Genomic DNA, 15,287 nt, shown 5'->3' with positions numbered 1-15,287 from the left:
GTAACACAGAGCGGCTAGGAAGAGCGGATGAGCCACCGAGATGATGGAAAAGTCACAAACACGATGAATCTAATTTCCGCAGAGACTATATACCGCCAAGTTTATATACGAGAAACACGCTAGAAGGCAAAGGCAAAGGATAGAGTACAAAAAGGAGATGGCGTCAGCATGTGACTAATAGAAAGACGCACAAACGAGAGTATCAAGGACCTGTCACACGGAGCAACTTGGTCCAGGGTTGTTTGGAGGAGCAGCAGAAAGGAAACAGCCCGTGGTGGTGTAGAAACATATGAAAGTTGGAAAATGCAGCTGGCATGTCGTTTCGTATACGTACAGCTGATGAAGAGAATAAGGAAACGCTCACGTAGACTTGGAACGCCTTCTGTTACCCGAGACGCCTCGTAAGTAAAGAGGACAAATGGAAAAGAAACAAAATTCAAGGGAATGCTTGTTTTTGAAGAGGAAAAGAAAACGAAACTCCTACCAATCTTGGTAGAAGAGTAAGGGCTCGCTTCCAGGGAAATATATCAACACAGACATGGTTGTCCCATGTCAACAAGAGTCACTGGCCGGTGAAAAACGACCGCGGTCACAAACTTTTAATGGCCTTTAGTTTTTAGCCGCACGATCTTCACTTTCGCCTCGCTGTCGGTCAAGTTTCCGTCTGTCAATGACTTGTTGAAGAGTCTCTAGCCGTTTCTGCGTCACACGAATAGCATCTACAATCTCACGTTCTGACATTCTTTCGTCTCGCAGGCGAGCTTCTGCGTCCTTGTGAACTCGTTTGCGCCGCTGTTTTGAATTGCCATTTTCTATACCAGCTGCCGGTATAGCCAAACCGTCCATCCCAACACGGTCCTCTAACCAATCCCACAAATCGCTTTCTTCTTTAGCCCACAATTCGTCGTAGGCAAGTAGTCTCTCAGGCACAGAGAGATGGTGGGGAGCAATGCCGTGTGGCCTTATGGAAGAAGTCGGTGGGGTACGTAACCACATCATGAGTAGAAGGCTGCAAAGGAGTACAGCAGCCACATTGGAGCTCCAAAACGGTTTGAATATATCAACGATTGGAGAAAGCGGACCTCGGAATGGTTCAAACAGGCCCCAACTGGTAGCTCCGGCCCTATCGGCTTTGTAGGCTCCGCCATTGCTCGCATCCAATTCAGAAGTAGTTGTTTTCGTGCGTTTGATTTTACTCTTAGTAGTACCTTTAGGAGTTAATTTGCGAGCCTTAGGAGCGATTCCGGCCTTGAGAGCTTTTATTAAATTAGTCCCGTAGCCGAGTTGACCGTCATTAGCGCCTTTTTCAATAGGTCCTATCACGAATTTAGTACCACCTTGATATCAATAGTTTACCAAACATACCTTTGATCCAACTTCTCCCCGTCCATTCCACAACACAAGACATGAGAAAACGAGTTGAATTTCCTGGTGCCCAGGTAAAGAGGTACTTCGTCTTAACGGAAAACACGTTGCCGTTCGGGACATCTGGAGTTTGGGTTGTAAGGGTTACTAGCACGGCTTTCTCCAAATCAAAGAAGTCCAACTGCTCGACACTGATACATTTCGTCTGTTTTGGGCCTATGGACGAATTCAGGGGTTTGATGTAGGTGTACGATCTGGTTTTGTTCTCTTCTGTCAGACCTTTCTTGTCGCCTTCGAACTGCAGATCCAGCACTTTCTCGTATTCAACGAGGAACTTCGAAATGAATGAAGTAGAAGCTGCTCCGAATACTAGAGAATAAACTTGACCCAAGGGGGCTGGAATTGTTTCGTCTTTGACGACTTTATCGTAACGTCCGGAAGGGTCCGTGAATTCAGTGGGCGCATGAGTCTTCGGACCGGGAAATTGCGCGGACACATCCGTCGAAGTCCCAGACTTAGTTCCAGTTTTGGATTCATCACCAGCCGCTACGGAGACTGCCTGGGATGAAATACCCGTAGATACCAGCATTGTCGACGGTTTTCGAGCCACGCGTTTTCTCGGCTCCGAAATGTCACTAGTAGCCAAGCTGTCAACATTTTCCATGATGCCAGCCACTCCACCCTCTTCATCTTCATCATAAACCTCTTCGCCGTCGGAGATAGAAGCGTTATCATCGTCACTAAGTTCAGCCTTTTCGGTCTTATCACCGGTTCCTTGTTCAATCTGTGCTCCATTGACAGAACTTTTGAGCGTGGGATGGTTGATTCTCCAGATGTTTACCATAAGATCATATGTTGAGTCCCTGCTGAGCAGGCTGCGAAAAATGTGACGCGCGTGAAGGGTTTGGATAGCAATAGCGTTAGGAAACACCATAGCCGTCGACTCCTTTTCAATGGCCACTATCTCGTCGAATCCAATCACCAATGTAGTAACCCAGCCGAGAATATTGCTAGAGAAACAAATATGACCCTCTGATATGTAGATCCGGCCAGCCAAGATGATTTCTCGTTGAAGCGCGCAGCTGTAGTCTTCAATCAAATAGTCATCTTCCGGGACACTCCTGAACAGTTGATGAAAGTCTCGATTTCTCTTCTTGCTAGCCACAGCAAAGCCTGTTAAGCGAGGAGTGCTTAAGTGGGCTCCTGGCATACCTAACGCGGCCCCAATTGTCCCAATGGTCGTGGAGGTAGCCGCGGAAGATCCACGTTTCCTACGAATACCACGACGGCTTCGCAAACTCCCACTCCGCATAACGCGTTCAGAAATGTCGCCATCAACGATACTCGCCGTGGGTGGCGTGCGCTCACCACCACTTCCTCCTTTACCGAGACCAGAAAATGGCGCACTGGCACGACTATCTAGTTGATTATCTTCAGCGATGGAAGCCGGGAAGCTTGCGCTATGAGGAGTTTTCTCATACGCCATCGATACGGCTCGAGCAGCCCTCAGATCCTCTATCCTCGCTGCTAGCTCATCCCGCTCCGACACTGTACTTCCCCGTGAACGGTGACCCTGATCGGCCTTTGTGAAAACTACACCATCGGGTGTGGTTACCTGATTGCCCGCTGATGGGTCTATCCCAAGGTGGCTGAAATCCAAATTACCCATGCCAAGGGTATCTATCGCCTGTTCTTTCTTCTCTTCAACCTCGGTATCACGGACTGACGACGACCGTGACCTATTCTCGGGCTGGTCTGGCGTGGGTTGCTTTTCAGCCTCCCCGGGATCCGACGCGTTACGGGCTCGTCCCTGATTCAAGCCAATGGAAAGAGTTGAGGCTGCATTTTGCGCGGCGGAGAACATCGAGGAAAAGAAACCACCCCCGGCAGAATTGCCCTGGCCATTCCGCGAGCCTGGGGTTGTACTCTTTTCGTCTATAGAAGGTGTTGAAGGTATTGTCATTGAGCTGGATAGTTTACTTGGAGGATGGGCCGCGGATGCTGATCGCACACGCCGGTGAGATATCATATTTCCAGAGGGGCTGAGAACAGCATTGGGTGGGAGTGAGGAAGGGTTTGTCATGGACTCGGGAGAATGGACAAGCTCGGCATTGTTTTCCTGCAATCGGGGGTTTGTTGGAGTTGGAGGAGTGACGGTTGTCTTGACCGGTAGAGGCTTATGGCCAAGAGGCGGCGTGCTGGGCGTCGTGTCGAGGGGAGGTAAATGTCGGTTGTTTTTAGAGACAGTATCTTCAGGAAGCTTAGGAGGAGCTGGCAGCGGCGGGATATCTTCTGGGCTCTTCTTGTTTTTCTTTGAAGAAAAGCTTGTCGTCCTAACCGCAGAGCCCAGAAACCCCTTTCCGGCATTGCTTCCCGACGATTTTGAAGACTCCCGGTCCGGGCTAGTATTCGAGCTTCTATTCGGAGAACGAGGGTTGAAGGCACTTCTCAGCTTCCGCCCTGTCGACGAACCCACACTTTCTTTTGTGGGTGAATGCGCCGGGACTCCAACGGCGGTCGAACGCAGTATGGCTAAGTTCAAATTGTCAGAGGCCGTCTCAGAATTCGCAGCCGAACTTCCGCCTTGTGTATCGTGGTGTTCTTCACGAATTGATGGGTCGGATACTGTAATAAGCGGCGATGTTCGAGGCCCATCGGCATGTAGTTTATGTGGAGCGGTAGGAGGACCTCTAAGAGCAGTACCAGTATGTCAGTCCCTATCCACCACAATAAGCATGTCCGACAGCGAAGTACAAAGTAATCCATGGTAAATGCCATCTAGAGTTTGTTATAGGTGCATCAAAGGAGAAGACTGAGCTTGTAACGTACGCTCCAAACTCCGGGTCATCCATGAGAGGGCTGGGGTCGGTAATCGGCCTGTGACGTTCCCCATTTACCTCTAGAGCCGGCAGAGAGACTCGAGATTCCCCCGAAATCTCGCTATTCAAGTCAATCAAACTTTCATTATTGGCCCCCTTTGTCTTCCTCCGCTGTCGCCTCTTCGCTCCAGGGATGAACTTCGCGAGCCCAGTTGGTGCCACGCTGCTGCCATGGCTCGTCGAGGGGCGGATGTCGAGAGAGGGGGTCCTCGAGCTTTGATCGGACGCGTATGGGTGGTCTATTTCGTTCAGGGTGGTCCGGCTTCGCTTGGGCCTGGTGAAGATCTTGAGACCATTGGGGGAGGATGCGGAAGGGGATTCACTCGCATTGCTCTCCATCTGTTACCGGAACAAATGGGAGACCTCTGACAAGCGGTGTCTCCGCAATGGTCTCTATGTAGAATTTCATAAAAGTGAGGATCTTAGTCGAGTCCAGCGTCGTGCAGTGTTATCATCGTCGCTGAAAGGTGTATTCAGATGAACATGGCTGAGCAAACGGTCGTGGCTGAGAAGCTCCGGATTTAGTCAACACTCTCGCGCTGGAGCCGTGAACCTTAACTCGCCCAGTTAGTTACGGACGAAACGCCTGGCTGACGGATTCCAAGGTTCAGTCCAACTTGAAACAATCGTCCAGATCAGACAATTGGATAGCCTTCTAGGAATTCGAAAAAAAAAAAAAACAACTCGGTTTCCCTCTCTGCCTCCTGTCGCCTCGTCAAGGGTGATTGAGATGGCCAGAACCGGGAGCTGATCCGAGGAGTGACCGGGAAAGCATAAGCTATTTTTGGGAGCCAACTAACGGTCGCCGGTTGCGGGAACAAGGCTGATGCCTTTTCGGAAGCCAACCGACTGTGTATGGTTCGATGGCTTCTGGATTATTGGTTTATCTTCGTTTTTACAACTTTTGTTACATCTATCCTGTTTATAAATTATGCCAGACTCTACGGGGTACTCGCGGAGAGCTTCTGCGGAGGGACGGCGATCGCGTCCTCGGCTCGTTTTTCGCTCGCGTATCTGCCTACGAGGTAACCGGTATCTCGTTGCCAGAGACCATAGACGACCTTAAGAGAATAAAAGAAAGCTTCCTTCTAGGTGACAAATACAGATATCTGGTCTGCCCGCAAGTGTAAAGCATCCAACAAGATCCGTGATAGGCTTGAATATCATTTGAAAAGCAGACGCATGATAGGAATACCGAGATGATCTATGGAGTAGTAAACACAGACGAACCCAGAAGAGCTAAGCATCCGGCACACATTGCACAGATTAATGCTGCGAAAATTTCGGACGAACACTGAAAGATCTCCCACGATGCACGCAAAAACACCCAGAAAGGGGATAAATAGATAGCCGCTGAGATTGAAGGGCAGTGACTTTTGCAAACCAAACGCGAATCGGGCCTAAACTGGGTTGTCGTGATATTCCTCTTCAACGTGAACCACTCGCTCGCTCAAAAGCTTTCTCCGCCGTTCCATGTCGGCAGCCCAGAGCGCTGAGCCCGCCGCCGTAGTGACAAGGAAGAACATTGAGAAGAATGGAATCAACTGCAGTATAAGAGCAGTAGTGCCAAACCTGGACCCCTGGATTTAGCCAAAAATTTCCAGCTCAAGCACATCGAAGCAACTCTCAAGGAATCTTGGCTTACATTGTATACCTTATCTTCCTCCTCGCGATAAATTCCTTCCGCTCAGACTTGGTAAAATCTCTAAGTTGGAAATATCTCCAATGATGAAACGGCCCGCCCCTATAGCCCGTGAGGACGAGAAACAGCGGCGCTCCAATCACCGGGACCAAGGTCAACGGCAAGAGTACGATGAACTCCACAATCTGCCGGAACGAAAACGGTGCATACACTGCGCCCACGCTAAGCTTACCCAGCATGTTCACTGGATCGGGAGCTTCGGGGTGCAAGAGTCTTGCTGTGCCCACAAGGTCCTTGTTCCCCGTTTTAATGAGGACCGCATCGAAGATATCGACCTGGGTCTCGTCGACGAAGAATGCTTCGAATAAAAGGGCCACAATGGCAGCACCTTCACCGAGGACGAGGAAGGCCCCGTTAATCCAGGCACCAGCCCATCCATGAAAGATCGCCAGAAATGCAACCTGCGGGAGGTATGTGAAGAAGAAGAGAAGGGCGTAAATAAAGGCGGAGAGCAGAGCTATTGGCAGCATGCGAGCATGGAATAGCGGCCAGAGAAAGCGATGACGAAGAAAGTAGACGATGCCCTGGAGGCTATACCATCAACACCACCCGACCAAGTTCATTCACAGCGGAGTCTTGTCTCCTTACCTTGAGAGGGTATAGCCAGGTCGCACCATGCAATCCCAGCAGTCTGGGAGCCCTTACAGAAGGAGGTATATTACTTGAAGGCACACGCTCCATGTCTAGCAGGCCCGGCGTCGTCTCCTCGTCCAGCGCTGGCCGTCTTGAAGCAGCGAATGTCGTCCGGCTGAGCCGCAATGATGTCAAGGAGGCTTATCGATAAGCACAGACCGGAATAATTAACACGCTAGTCCAAATATAGCCTAGTGCCGGCCACCAACATTCCATCGCAATTTTCTTCGGATTCTTATTCCCCTTCTCTCCTTTCTTTCTTTTCTTCTTTCTTTTCTCCTTTTTTTCTTTTTTTCCTTCAAACATAAAACTGAGCCCTTCTCATTCACTCTGGCTTCCTATTTGTTTCTAAGGACTGTCTTGGAGGGGAAATAGAAGGGAAGATTGAGTTGACAACGCTGACTTACCCCGAAACTCCTGAATTCTATTCCGTGGAGCACTTTGGAAATATTTCCAGCGATACATTCTTTCAAACCTCGCTGAAGGAGTGAAACCAGCTGAGCGATAGTTGAGTGATTATATGATTCGATTCTCTGGACAACAATGGATGGGTAGCGGAGTACTTGGACAGTGATTCGCTCAACTTCTACGCATTCGTCCATCGGATTCCGTTCGGCTACTCAAGGGATGGAGTGAAAGCTTGGGTTCTTCGGATAATGCAAACCGGTGCAGGCCTGTGTAACGCAAACGGCATCGCTCAAAGTGTTGACCTTTGTAGACAACGGGTAACTAGCCCACACACGGATGAGCCACGTTGTCTCAACCACAACATAATCAAAAAATGTAAATGCAAAGCTCCACCTAAAGGAGATGCCCGCTCTCAGGATGCGTAAGTTTCCAGCGGAAATGTAGTCCAAAAAGCTACTTAGGACACCGCAAAGACACCCTGGTGATAGATAGCTCTCTGCATGCCGCCCGAAGCGAATAAGTCACATGATCACAAAGCGGTGCCCAACGATGACTAATCGCGTGTCGGGCTGATCTCCGAGCTGGCGCGTGTGCTTGGGATCGCTCTTGCGGATGTGGATGCGGATCAGACAGTTATGGGGTGTTTCTGGCAGTTTAATTTGATATGAACTTCTCGGAGAGCTAGGGGGAACAAGAACCACAAGTCATGGAATCATCTCCCCTAACTTTGGTAACGATAGGCCCCACTCAACCGCGCTGATGCTCCGTCGCATGTGAACGGCAACTGACGTCTTGCTCTCTCTGCAGGCGCACACCCATGCGCGCAACGCCCTTCTCGAAACACGCAAAGCAAACCCTGTAGCAGCGAGCGAGGAACATGACCTCGCAGCGGGGGAGTTTGCCATAGCTGCGCAAAACACAGCTGACAAAGATGTGAGATCCGTCCATGGAGAAGATGAACTACTTGTTATTCTGACACTGCATCTTGGACACCAGGCGTTACGAACCCTTCTCCTACTGGAACAACATCATAAACGGCTCGCGAAAATTATCAGATTTCAACATGAGAATCCACCCAATGTCTCGTCACCAGAACCCGAATCTGCCCTTTCCCCCTCGACCGTAGCCCCGACGGCCACTCCAAACAGCCCCTCCAAGCCTGCGCCCTTTACAACGCACCGGTCATCCCAGCCCTTGCAGCAGCCACCGCGTCTGCAAGCGACAAATCGGCCCGGTCATCGCGAAACGACTTCCCTTGCAAGCAATCTAGCTTCAGCACGTGGTATACCTGCCTATCCCCGTCGCGGAAGCCCTGTTCCTCCCACCTTGTCCACCCAAAATGGAGGCGCGAAAATGGCAGAGTCCCCCCATAAGATAAGGAGCACTGCTAGCAATCATACCGACACTCGGGCATCAGGTTGGAAACCGTCTTGGTCTCCGGCTATCAGCCCGACAGAAATCACACAGCAGCAGGTCGTACTGCCGGATAGTGGAAACGAGATTTCCGCGCCATTTAGGTCTCTTGCTGGTGATGAACCATTTCGACGATTCTACTCCACATTCGGTGGCCTTATTTCGAAACTCTCAGCGCCTCTCGCTTTTGCCAGTCTTCCTCTAGGACCCGATGCAGCTGGTCAACGATCCCCTACTGCTACAAAATCCCCGGCGGACACAAAAGTGGACAAGTTCTCTGCAGCAGCAGATCTTACACAGTATTCCCACAGGGAACCCGATGTCAAGAACCTTGTGTCCAGCGCAGCTCTCCGAGCCATTAAAGACAAAGATGGTTACTTCGGCAGTAATACCTCAGAATCATTTTACGTTGTTCCTACTTCTGGTGGGATGATATCATACGCAGGTATCCTTTCCCGTGCAGAGAAAGAAGCGCGGAGAAATAGCCTTGAAGAGGACGAAGACACCTTTGTTGACGCCCGCGAGAATCCCCCGTCCCCAGAAGCACGAGGGAGCATGAACCGAGACAAGACTAAGGGAGCCAGGCGAAACGGTCGTTCCACTCCAAAGGCATCATCGTCTGGAACCACAGCTGCCAGAGACACCAAGACTCTAGAAGAGCTTCAAATGGAGAACCAGGCTTTGAGACATCTCTCGGATACTCTAGCTAAACGCCTGCATATGTGGGAGGTGAACGCGCAGTCTTCCTCATTCGCTTTGCAGCAATCACTAAAAGCTATCCAAAATCAAGCCGTGGCGTCAAGGCAGGCTTCCCCGTCTGCCTCTGCGTCAAGACCTCCGCCAGCAAGGCAGGAGGCGGTGGACATCGATAAAATCAAGGATCTGGAGAACTTGGTGAAGAATCATGAGAAAGAGCTCGAGAGGGTTGGGAAAGAAAATGAGAAACTGAAAACTGTGTTGGGTCGATATAGAGATCGGTGGGAGAAGTTGAAAGAAGGAGCGAGAAACCGACGAGAGGGCAATGGAAGTAGTCCTGCTGCTGCTTCCGGTGCGAATACAACGGGTGCTGGAAGTAGACCGACTGGTGGAGCCGACCCTGAGGCAGTGCGTTCTCCAGTGATTCCTTCAACGGACACGGATGTCAACTCTGGAAAAGGCGAGGATATTCAACTGTTAGAGGAATAGAAAGCTGGATACAATACTTTGTATTCTATCCGCTATTCCATACAAATCTTAGCGATCCACGTTAGCCTACCTTCCTGATCATCTGTACATATGCTAGCATCCGCTGAAGGAATAGTAGTCAGCTAGGGAGCACTTGAAGAAGTTATCCAATGTACTGTACATCTGATAGTCTGCCTTGATTCACTTGCTATTAAAATGCTAGACATGGGCATCATTGGATGAGATAGGAGAGAAATGTGTACTAGACGTTGAAACCCAGGAGAGAACGTGTTGCAAGAAGTTAAGTATTAGAAACCCTAGTCCGAAAATCCTTTCGCAGACCAGGAAAGAAAAAGCCAACCTGTCCACCCGATAACGCCAAAAGCAAATTGATATGGTATAGACGGAGGCGACCACCTAAGGGGCGTCTGTGTATCATATTATTAATTACTGTCAAAAAGAGCGACCATATAATGGAGTAGGAAAATTGTAAATGTTGCTTAATCGCGACCGATCAGCAAGAATCCACAATAGCAAACCAAAAAAGGAGATAGATATAATGTGCACGGAGAATAGCCAGTAATCTCACGATGCAGGCAAGTATCAATGCGAGGCTCTTTGTAGGTTCGACCCGTGGCTTGGGTCTTGTGAATTTGCTTCACTCGAGGGAGGATTGAGGATTGAGACCACCACCATCATCATCATCATGGTCCTTGAATATAAGTCCCCATCGTCGACCGCTTTGGCGTAGACTGGCGCCAAAGCGTGCAAAGTTTTCCGTCCAAGAGTCCTTCCTTTCACGATTGCGGCGGGATGGGGTCCCCCCATTGGCTGGGGACACAGCATGCTCCTGATCGTTCGGTGTGAGTGGTGGTCTAAAAGACAGGGGTGGTCCTAAACTGCGCGCGCGGCTGGATGCACCACCTCGGGGGCGTTGGTCAATGTCGACCTCACCAAAAAGGCTCGTGTCGGTTTCATAGTCCACATTTTGTTCTGCATGTTCTCCCGACCCGGGATTTCTTCCATCTAGAGTTGTTTTGATTGGTTTTCTTCGGCGACGTTTTTCGGGTGAACCCTCGCCGCGCCGCAAAGATTCCGCCACGACAGCACTCAATCCGCTTGAGAGCGGCGGGAGAAGTGGTCCTGGAGAGAATCGTAAAGAAAGGCGAGATCGTGACGAAGGAGTAGGAGGTCTCGAGATTGTATGTCGACGCGAATGGGCGCGGCTTGTGTGAGGTTTCGGAGTTTGCATTAATTGAGCCTGTCGAGGGGAGTCGATCACCCCTGGGGCGGTGGGAAATTGAAGAATGACACTAGAACGCGGCGGCGGTGTACCGGGATGCGCTTCTGATGCCGGAGGTCGATTTGGATCTTCTCGACGTTGAATCCATGGGTTTGTGATGTGTAATTCGGGACTAGCCTCTGATGGCTCCAATATAGACGTATCAGAAATGGAAGGCCGTAGAGAGTCAGGAGAACTAGATAGCGGTGCACGCGGAGTGCGAAGTGTTTCTTCATCTTCATCCCGGACGTCATGCTCACTTAGAAGAGACCCGCGGCGGGACTGCCTGTCCTGTTCTACAGGTCCGGCTGGGTCGGTTTCCCCACTGATTTCAGAAGCACCTCGGTGCTGCCAATCGACCGAGTCTCGATATCGTGTGCCATGTAATAGACCAATAGCTTCCTCCTCATCTTGATCTGACTCTCGATCCTCCTCACTTCGAGATCTGCCGCTCGTGATCAGATAGACACCAAGGAAAGTCAGTGCACAGCCTCCAATAAATTGCAGGCCCTGCTTTAAGGTAGCACTCTCAAAGTCACGATATAGGATGGCGCTACCAACGATCACCGATATCGTAAATAGAACGAATTGAGTAGGGATAACCTGAGTCGAATCAAATCGCTGTAGTGCTCGATTGATGTAACGGATTTGCATCATCGCGCTAAATATGAGGATTGCAACAAGTGCATAAGTGATGGGAAAGGTAATAACGTGCCATAGCGTATAGGAAAGCAACGATGAGACACCTTTGGTGGACAGGGCCGTATAACCACCTATACCCATTAGTGACAGAAGTGGGTTAATTCAAGGTAATAGACTCACCAAATAGCCCCACCAACCCTACATCAACTAAAATCGTCTTCCGTCCATGCTTTTTGCTCATCCACATCAGAAAAAGAATCATGCCAACGGTCAGGCCGAGATAGAGTTCGAATTCCCATCGTGTGATCATCCCCATAATGTCACCAGGACCTATCTTTCCTTCGGAAGTATTGGCACTCAATACAACGGTTACCGCTCCACCCACGGCAACAAGCACGCCCCAGAAGTCTCGCTGACGAAACTTCTCCTTCAGCATAATTGGAGCAATAACACAGTTCGATATAAGAGCGACGACACCAAGAGGAGAGACAATGGATGCAGGTGCAAAACCATAAGCCAGAAAGTTTCCGGCCTCTCCTATTGTCATGAGTATGATACCTGTCCACCAATAGGGTGATCTGAGGTAGGACTTTCGCTCTCTGCGGGACGTCTTTTCCAATGAAGTCACTGTCCGCTCCGAAAGAAACGACTGTTTCAAGCGGTCAGCTCCGTCGTCGCTAGTATCATCGACCTCTATAGAGTGGTCCCTGTGTGCTGGCCCGTCGGCGCCAGGACGAACACCAGGCGTCTGAAGCACTCCTTCCTGGCCACAACTCGCCCGAGATGTATTGTTCTGACCTTCCGCTTGCGTATCTATACCCAATTGTTGCCTGGTATCTTCATTGATTCCAGAAACGGTCCCGTAGGTGCCGCCCGATGGGCCCCCGACCGCAGAGCTCCTCTGTTTCCAGCCATCTTGAATCCGTTTCCGCTCCAATTCACGTGCAATTCGAATATGAGCGTAACGCTGGATATTCAGCGCAAACGATATGAGCACGTTTCCAACAATCGCGGTAACGATTCCGATCGTGGACGACCATTCGCTTATCGGCCTTCCTCCCCCATCATCCCCTCCATTGCCAGGAGTACCATTGTGTAAGGACGAAGAGAGGGGGGAATTCGATACGACGCTGTCAACAAAAAAGGATAGAAAGAACGTGTGCAGCATCCTGCTGGTGTCACGATCGGACCGTCGTCGAGGCTATCAGAGGTTAAATACGCAAGGAACCGTAAAAGTTGTAGCCCACAGTAGACCCGACAGGCGGCAAGCCCGCCTCTTCCCAATCTTGCTGGAACGATACGGAAGCAGTTGTTACACGCTTGACATCCGCCGAACCTCTCGTCCCGGGTTCGCGAGGGCCCCCGCTGCCGACAAGGAGTGGTAAGCTTGATGGGTCGCTGTCGATCCCGCGATTCGCCCAGGGTGACAGGGAGGACATAACTACCTCCGCGAATCAACCGTTACGTTGCCTTCATCAATAATGTATTGACCTGCAGACGCTTCTCCTGGATTTCAGCTAAGCCAAAAGCTCCAAGTGCATCGCGGAGAGTTTCGAAGCACCCGGGATTTAAGGTTCTTCCCTTACGAACTAAGCCGAGTTAGTCAGCGGAGACAGAGGCGCAGCTGAGGTGGCTGGCGAAAGCTCGGTCGGATTATCTAAGCAGCGCGTGACGTCAGGGCTTTTACCTGTTGAGTTGGTGTTGTCTACGGAGTACACGCCGTAACATTGTTGGAGATAGCCCTCGATAGAGAAGAATCGTGTCTAGAGAGTACAAATGGGTAGTATAAATAACCAATTTCCCTCCATCAGGCTGGTCCGCCACCATCCCCCAACACCCTAGCAACGCCAGAGGTCCCATTGAAAATGAAGCCATACATAAAAGACTCAACGGCAGAGTATCACGAAAAATAAGGCAAAGAAAGGTGCACCTTCGGATGCGCCTCCCTATCTCTTGATCCTCTTTCTATCTGGACCCAAATGCCCCTGCTTCTTCTCTTCCTCTTCGTCGTCACTGAGTTCAGCGAATATCGGCTTCGGCTGCGTATGTTTCCATGCACTTGTAAATATCGGGTCCTTCTCCGCTTTTTCCGCATACTTTAGCAATGCCTCTCTCGGGTCTTCATCTCTCATGGAACTAAGAGGGATGTTCTCCTTGATATGCTTCTCGTCGGGTTGACTTTTAGCAAAAGGCGTCTGTGCAGGGAGATGCGGTCGACGCGGATCGCGGGAGCGGCCAGACGCGGTCAGGCCAATTGTAGGGTGCCTACTAGAGAAGCTAGTAGCGGATGCGATGCCACTGCCGCTGATAATACCTTCACCGGAGAAACCGAGAGACAGATCCGTAGTGAGATTGGGGTCATCGTCGATGTGGCGACGCTTCGGGGCCTTGGACATAATAGTAAGCGCGCCGTTGCGAGAAAGATTCGGATTGTATAGAAGATGTGATTCTCCGTTTGCAGAGCCGGCGAGTATTTGGTTCAACTTCTCGTGCCAGAGAACGGTGATTATCGGCGAATCGGGGGTGATGGGTGTTTTAAGCTCGGGTTTCAGAGTTGCAGGATTCAGGATATACAGATCTCCCGTTTGCGAGCCCGTGATGATATTGGCACCCGTGGGAGAGAACTGTATATTCGACGTAGGGTAGATATTGGAATTAGAGATATGCGACACGGTCGTGATAGGTTGTTTAAATTTCCTCGTGTCCCACAGCTTGATGGTGTCATCTCCTCCCTTCGTCACAATCAACCTCCCGTCTGGGCTTATGTCCAAACCGCTCGTCCAGGTATCCCGAGTATGCGCGTCTCTAATCTCACCACTCGGTCTTGTGAACGGTCCATCTCCACCCCACATTACAAGACTCCCATCCAGTGCAGCAGCCACCAGCACATTGTTCCCTCCCTGCGCCGGGGACCCCCACGCGACAGCAGTTATTCTCGTCCTCCCCGCCGAGCCCGCCGCCTTCGACTTATGCACAATAACCTCTTTCTGACTTCTCCCAATGTTGGCATCCCATATTCGAACTGTACTATCCGTCGCCGCCGTAGCACATAGATTGCAGTCCGTCGGGCTCCACGTCCCACTCGTAACCTCCGAAATATGACCCTTCGTATTACGCATGTCACGCAGATACATATCCCCCTTGACAAACTCTGTCAACGTATCCCCATCTCGGGACAAGATCTTCGGCTGCGGCGTCGCAGCAATAGCCAGCACATAGCCCGGAGACAAAGGGTTGAATTTCGCAACGTGAACGGGGTGCGTTTCCGAAGCAGCGGAATGTTTCTTCGCAGAGGGTTCGACGGATTTGAAAGCGCGCAGAGTGGTCGGGGTGAGGGATGCGAAATCGTGGAATTTGATTGTGCAGTCTGTCGAACCAGTTATCATTCGAGCGCCAGAGGGATCAACGGTAACGGTCGTGATTGCCCGCTCGTGCGTCTTAAACACGAGATCATGCGACACCGGGAACTCATCGTCGTCGTCTTCTGAATCGTCGGAATCAGAATCAGAGCCGGACGCGGACGCGGAGGCTGGCTGCTGAGCTGCCGGAGCCTTCGAATCAACCTCCTGTTGCGTCTGGACGTCGGGCTTTCCCGCGAGCTGCTGTGGTTTTGCTGCCGCTTCTGTTCGCTTCGTCCTGTTGATTTGCGCCCCAACGTCGGCTTCTCTGCTCTGCTTCCCAAAGGTACTCGGGAAGAACTTTTTGAACGCTTCCTCATCGAATCCGTCCATGATTTCACTAGACCTTTGAAACTCCGCGTGTGCTGGACGTCAGTGTATGGCAGCTCTTCAAGCTCCGT

At 50.8% G+C, this 15,287-nt stretch overlaps 5 protein-coding genes across 5 annotated transcripts; 1 reads left to right on the top strand and 4 right to left on the bottom strand.

Moving 5' to 3' along the window:
* Positions 1-53: 53 nt before the first annotated feature.
* Positions 54-4,970, bottom strand: CIMG_06105 (GRAM domain-containing protein). Its single transcript, XM_001242208.2, has 3 exons — positions 4,195-4,970; positions 1,366-4,055; positions 54-1,316 (listed from the first exon to the last, which is right to left on the bottom strand). The coding sequence occupies exons 1-3, from the start codon at positions 4,581-4,583 to the stop codon at positions 610-612; spliced, it is 3,786 nt and encodes a 1,261-aa protein (XP_001242209.1). The 5' UTR covers positions 4,584-4,970; the 3' UTR covers positions 54-609.
* Positions 4,971-5,389: 419 nt separating this feature from the next.
* CIMG_06104 (uncharacterized protein) lies at positions 5,390-6,666 on the bottom strand. Its single transcript, XM_001242207.2, has 3 exons — positions 6,535-6,666; positions 5,890-6,470; positions 5,390-5,816 (listed from the first exon to the last, which is right to left on the bottom strand). Exons 1-3 carry the CDS (start codon positions 6,625-6,627, stop codon positions 5,645-5,647), a joined length of 846 nt encoding a protein of 281 aa, XP_001242208.1. The 5' UTR covers positions 6,628-6,666; the 3' UTR covers positions 5,390-5,644.
* A 937-nt stretch (positions 6,667-7,603) lies between these two features.
* Positions 7,604-11,093, top strand: CIMG_06103 (uncharacterized protein). The gene is made up of 3 exons (XM_001242206.2): positions 7,604-7,717; positions 7,795-7,920; positions 7,984-11,093. The coding sequence occupies exons 1-3, from the start codon at positions 7,694-7,696 to the stop codon at positions 9,583-9,585; spliced, it is 1,752 nt and encodes a 583-aa protein (XP_001242207.2). The 5' UTR covers positions 7,604-7,693; the 3' UTR covers positions 9,586-11,093.
* Positions 10,223-12,927, bottom strand: CIMG_06102 (uncharacterized protein; the record flags this gene model as incomplete). Its single annotated transcript, XM_001242205.1, has 3 exons — positions 10,223-11,619; positions 11,669-12,689; positions 12,736-12,927. 3 exons carry the CDS (start codon positions 12,925-12,927, stop codon positions 10,223-10,225), a joined length of 2,610 nt encoding a protein of 869 aa, XP_001242206.1.
* Positions 12,928-13,213: 286 nt separating this feature from the next.
* Positions 13,214-15,278, bottom strand: CIMG_06101 (WD repeat protein). The gene has a single exon (XM_001242204.2). The coding sequence runs from the start codon at positions 15,217-15,219 to the stop codon at positions 13,435-13,437; it is 1,785 nt and encodes a 594-aa protein (XP_001242205.1). The 5' UTR covers positions 15,220-15,278; the 3' UTR covers positions 13,214-13,434.
* Between the last annotated feature and the right edge of the window lie 9 nt (positions 15,279-15,287).

The sequence above is a fragment of the Coccidioides immitis genome, assembly GCF_000149335.2.
Source record: "Coccidioides immitis RS genomic scaffold supercont3.2, whole genome shotgun sequence".
Classification (NCBI taxonomy): domain Eukaryota; kingdom Fungi; phylum Ascomycota; class Eurotiomycetes; order Onygenales; family Onygenaceae; genus Coccidioides; species Coccidioides immitis.
This window is presented reverse-complemented; position numbering and strand designations above follow the sequence as displayed.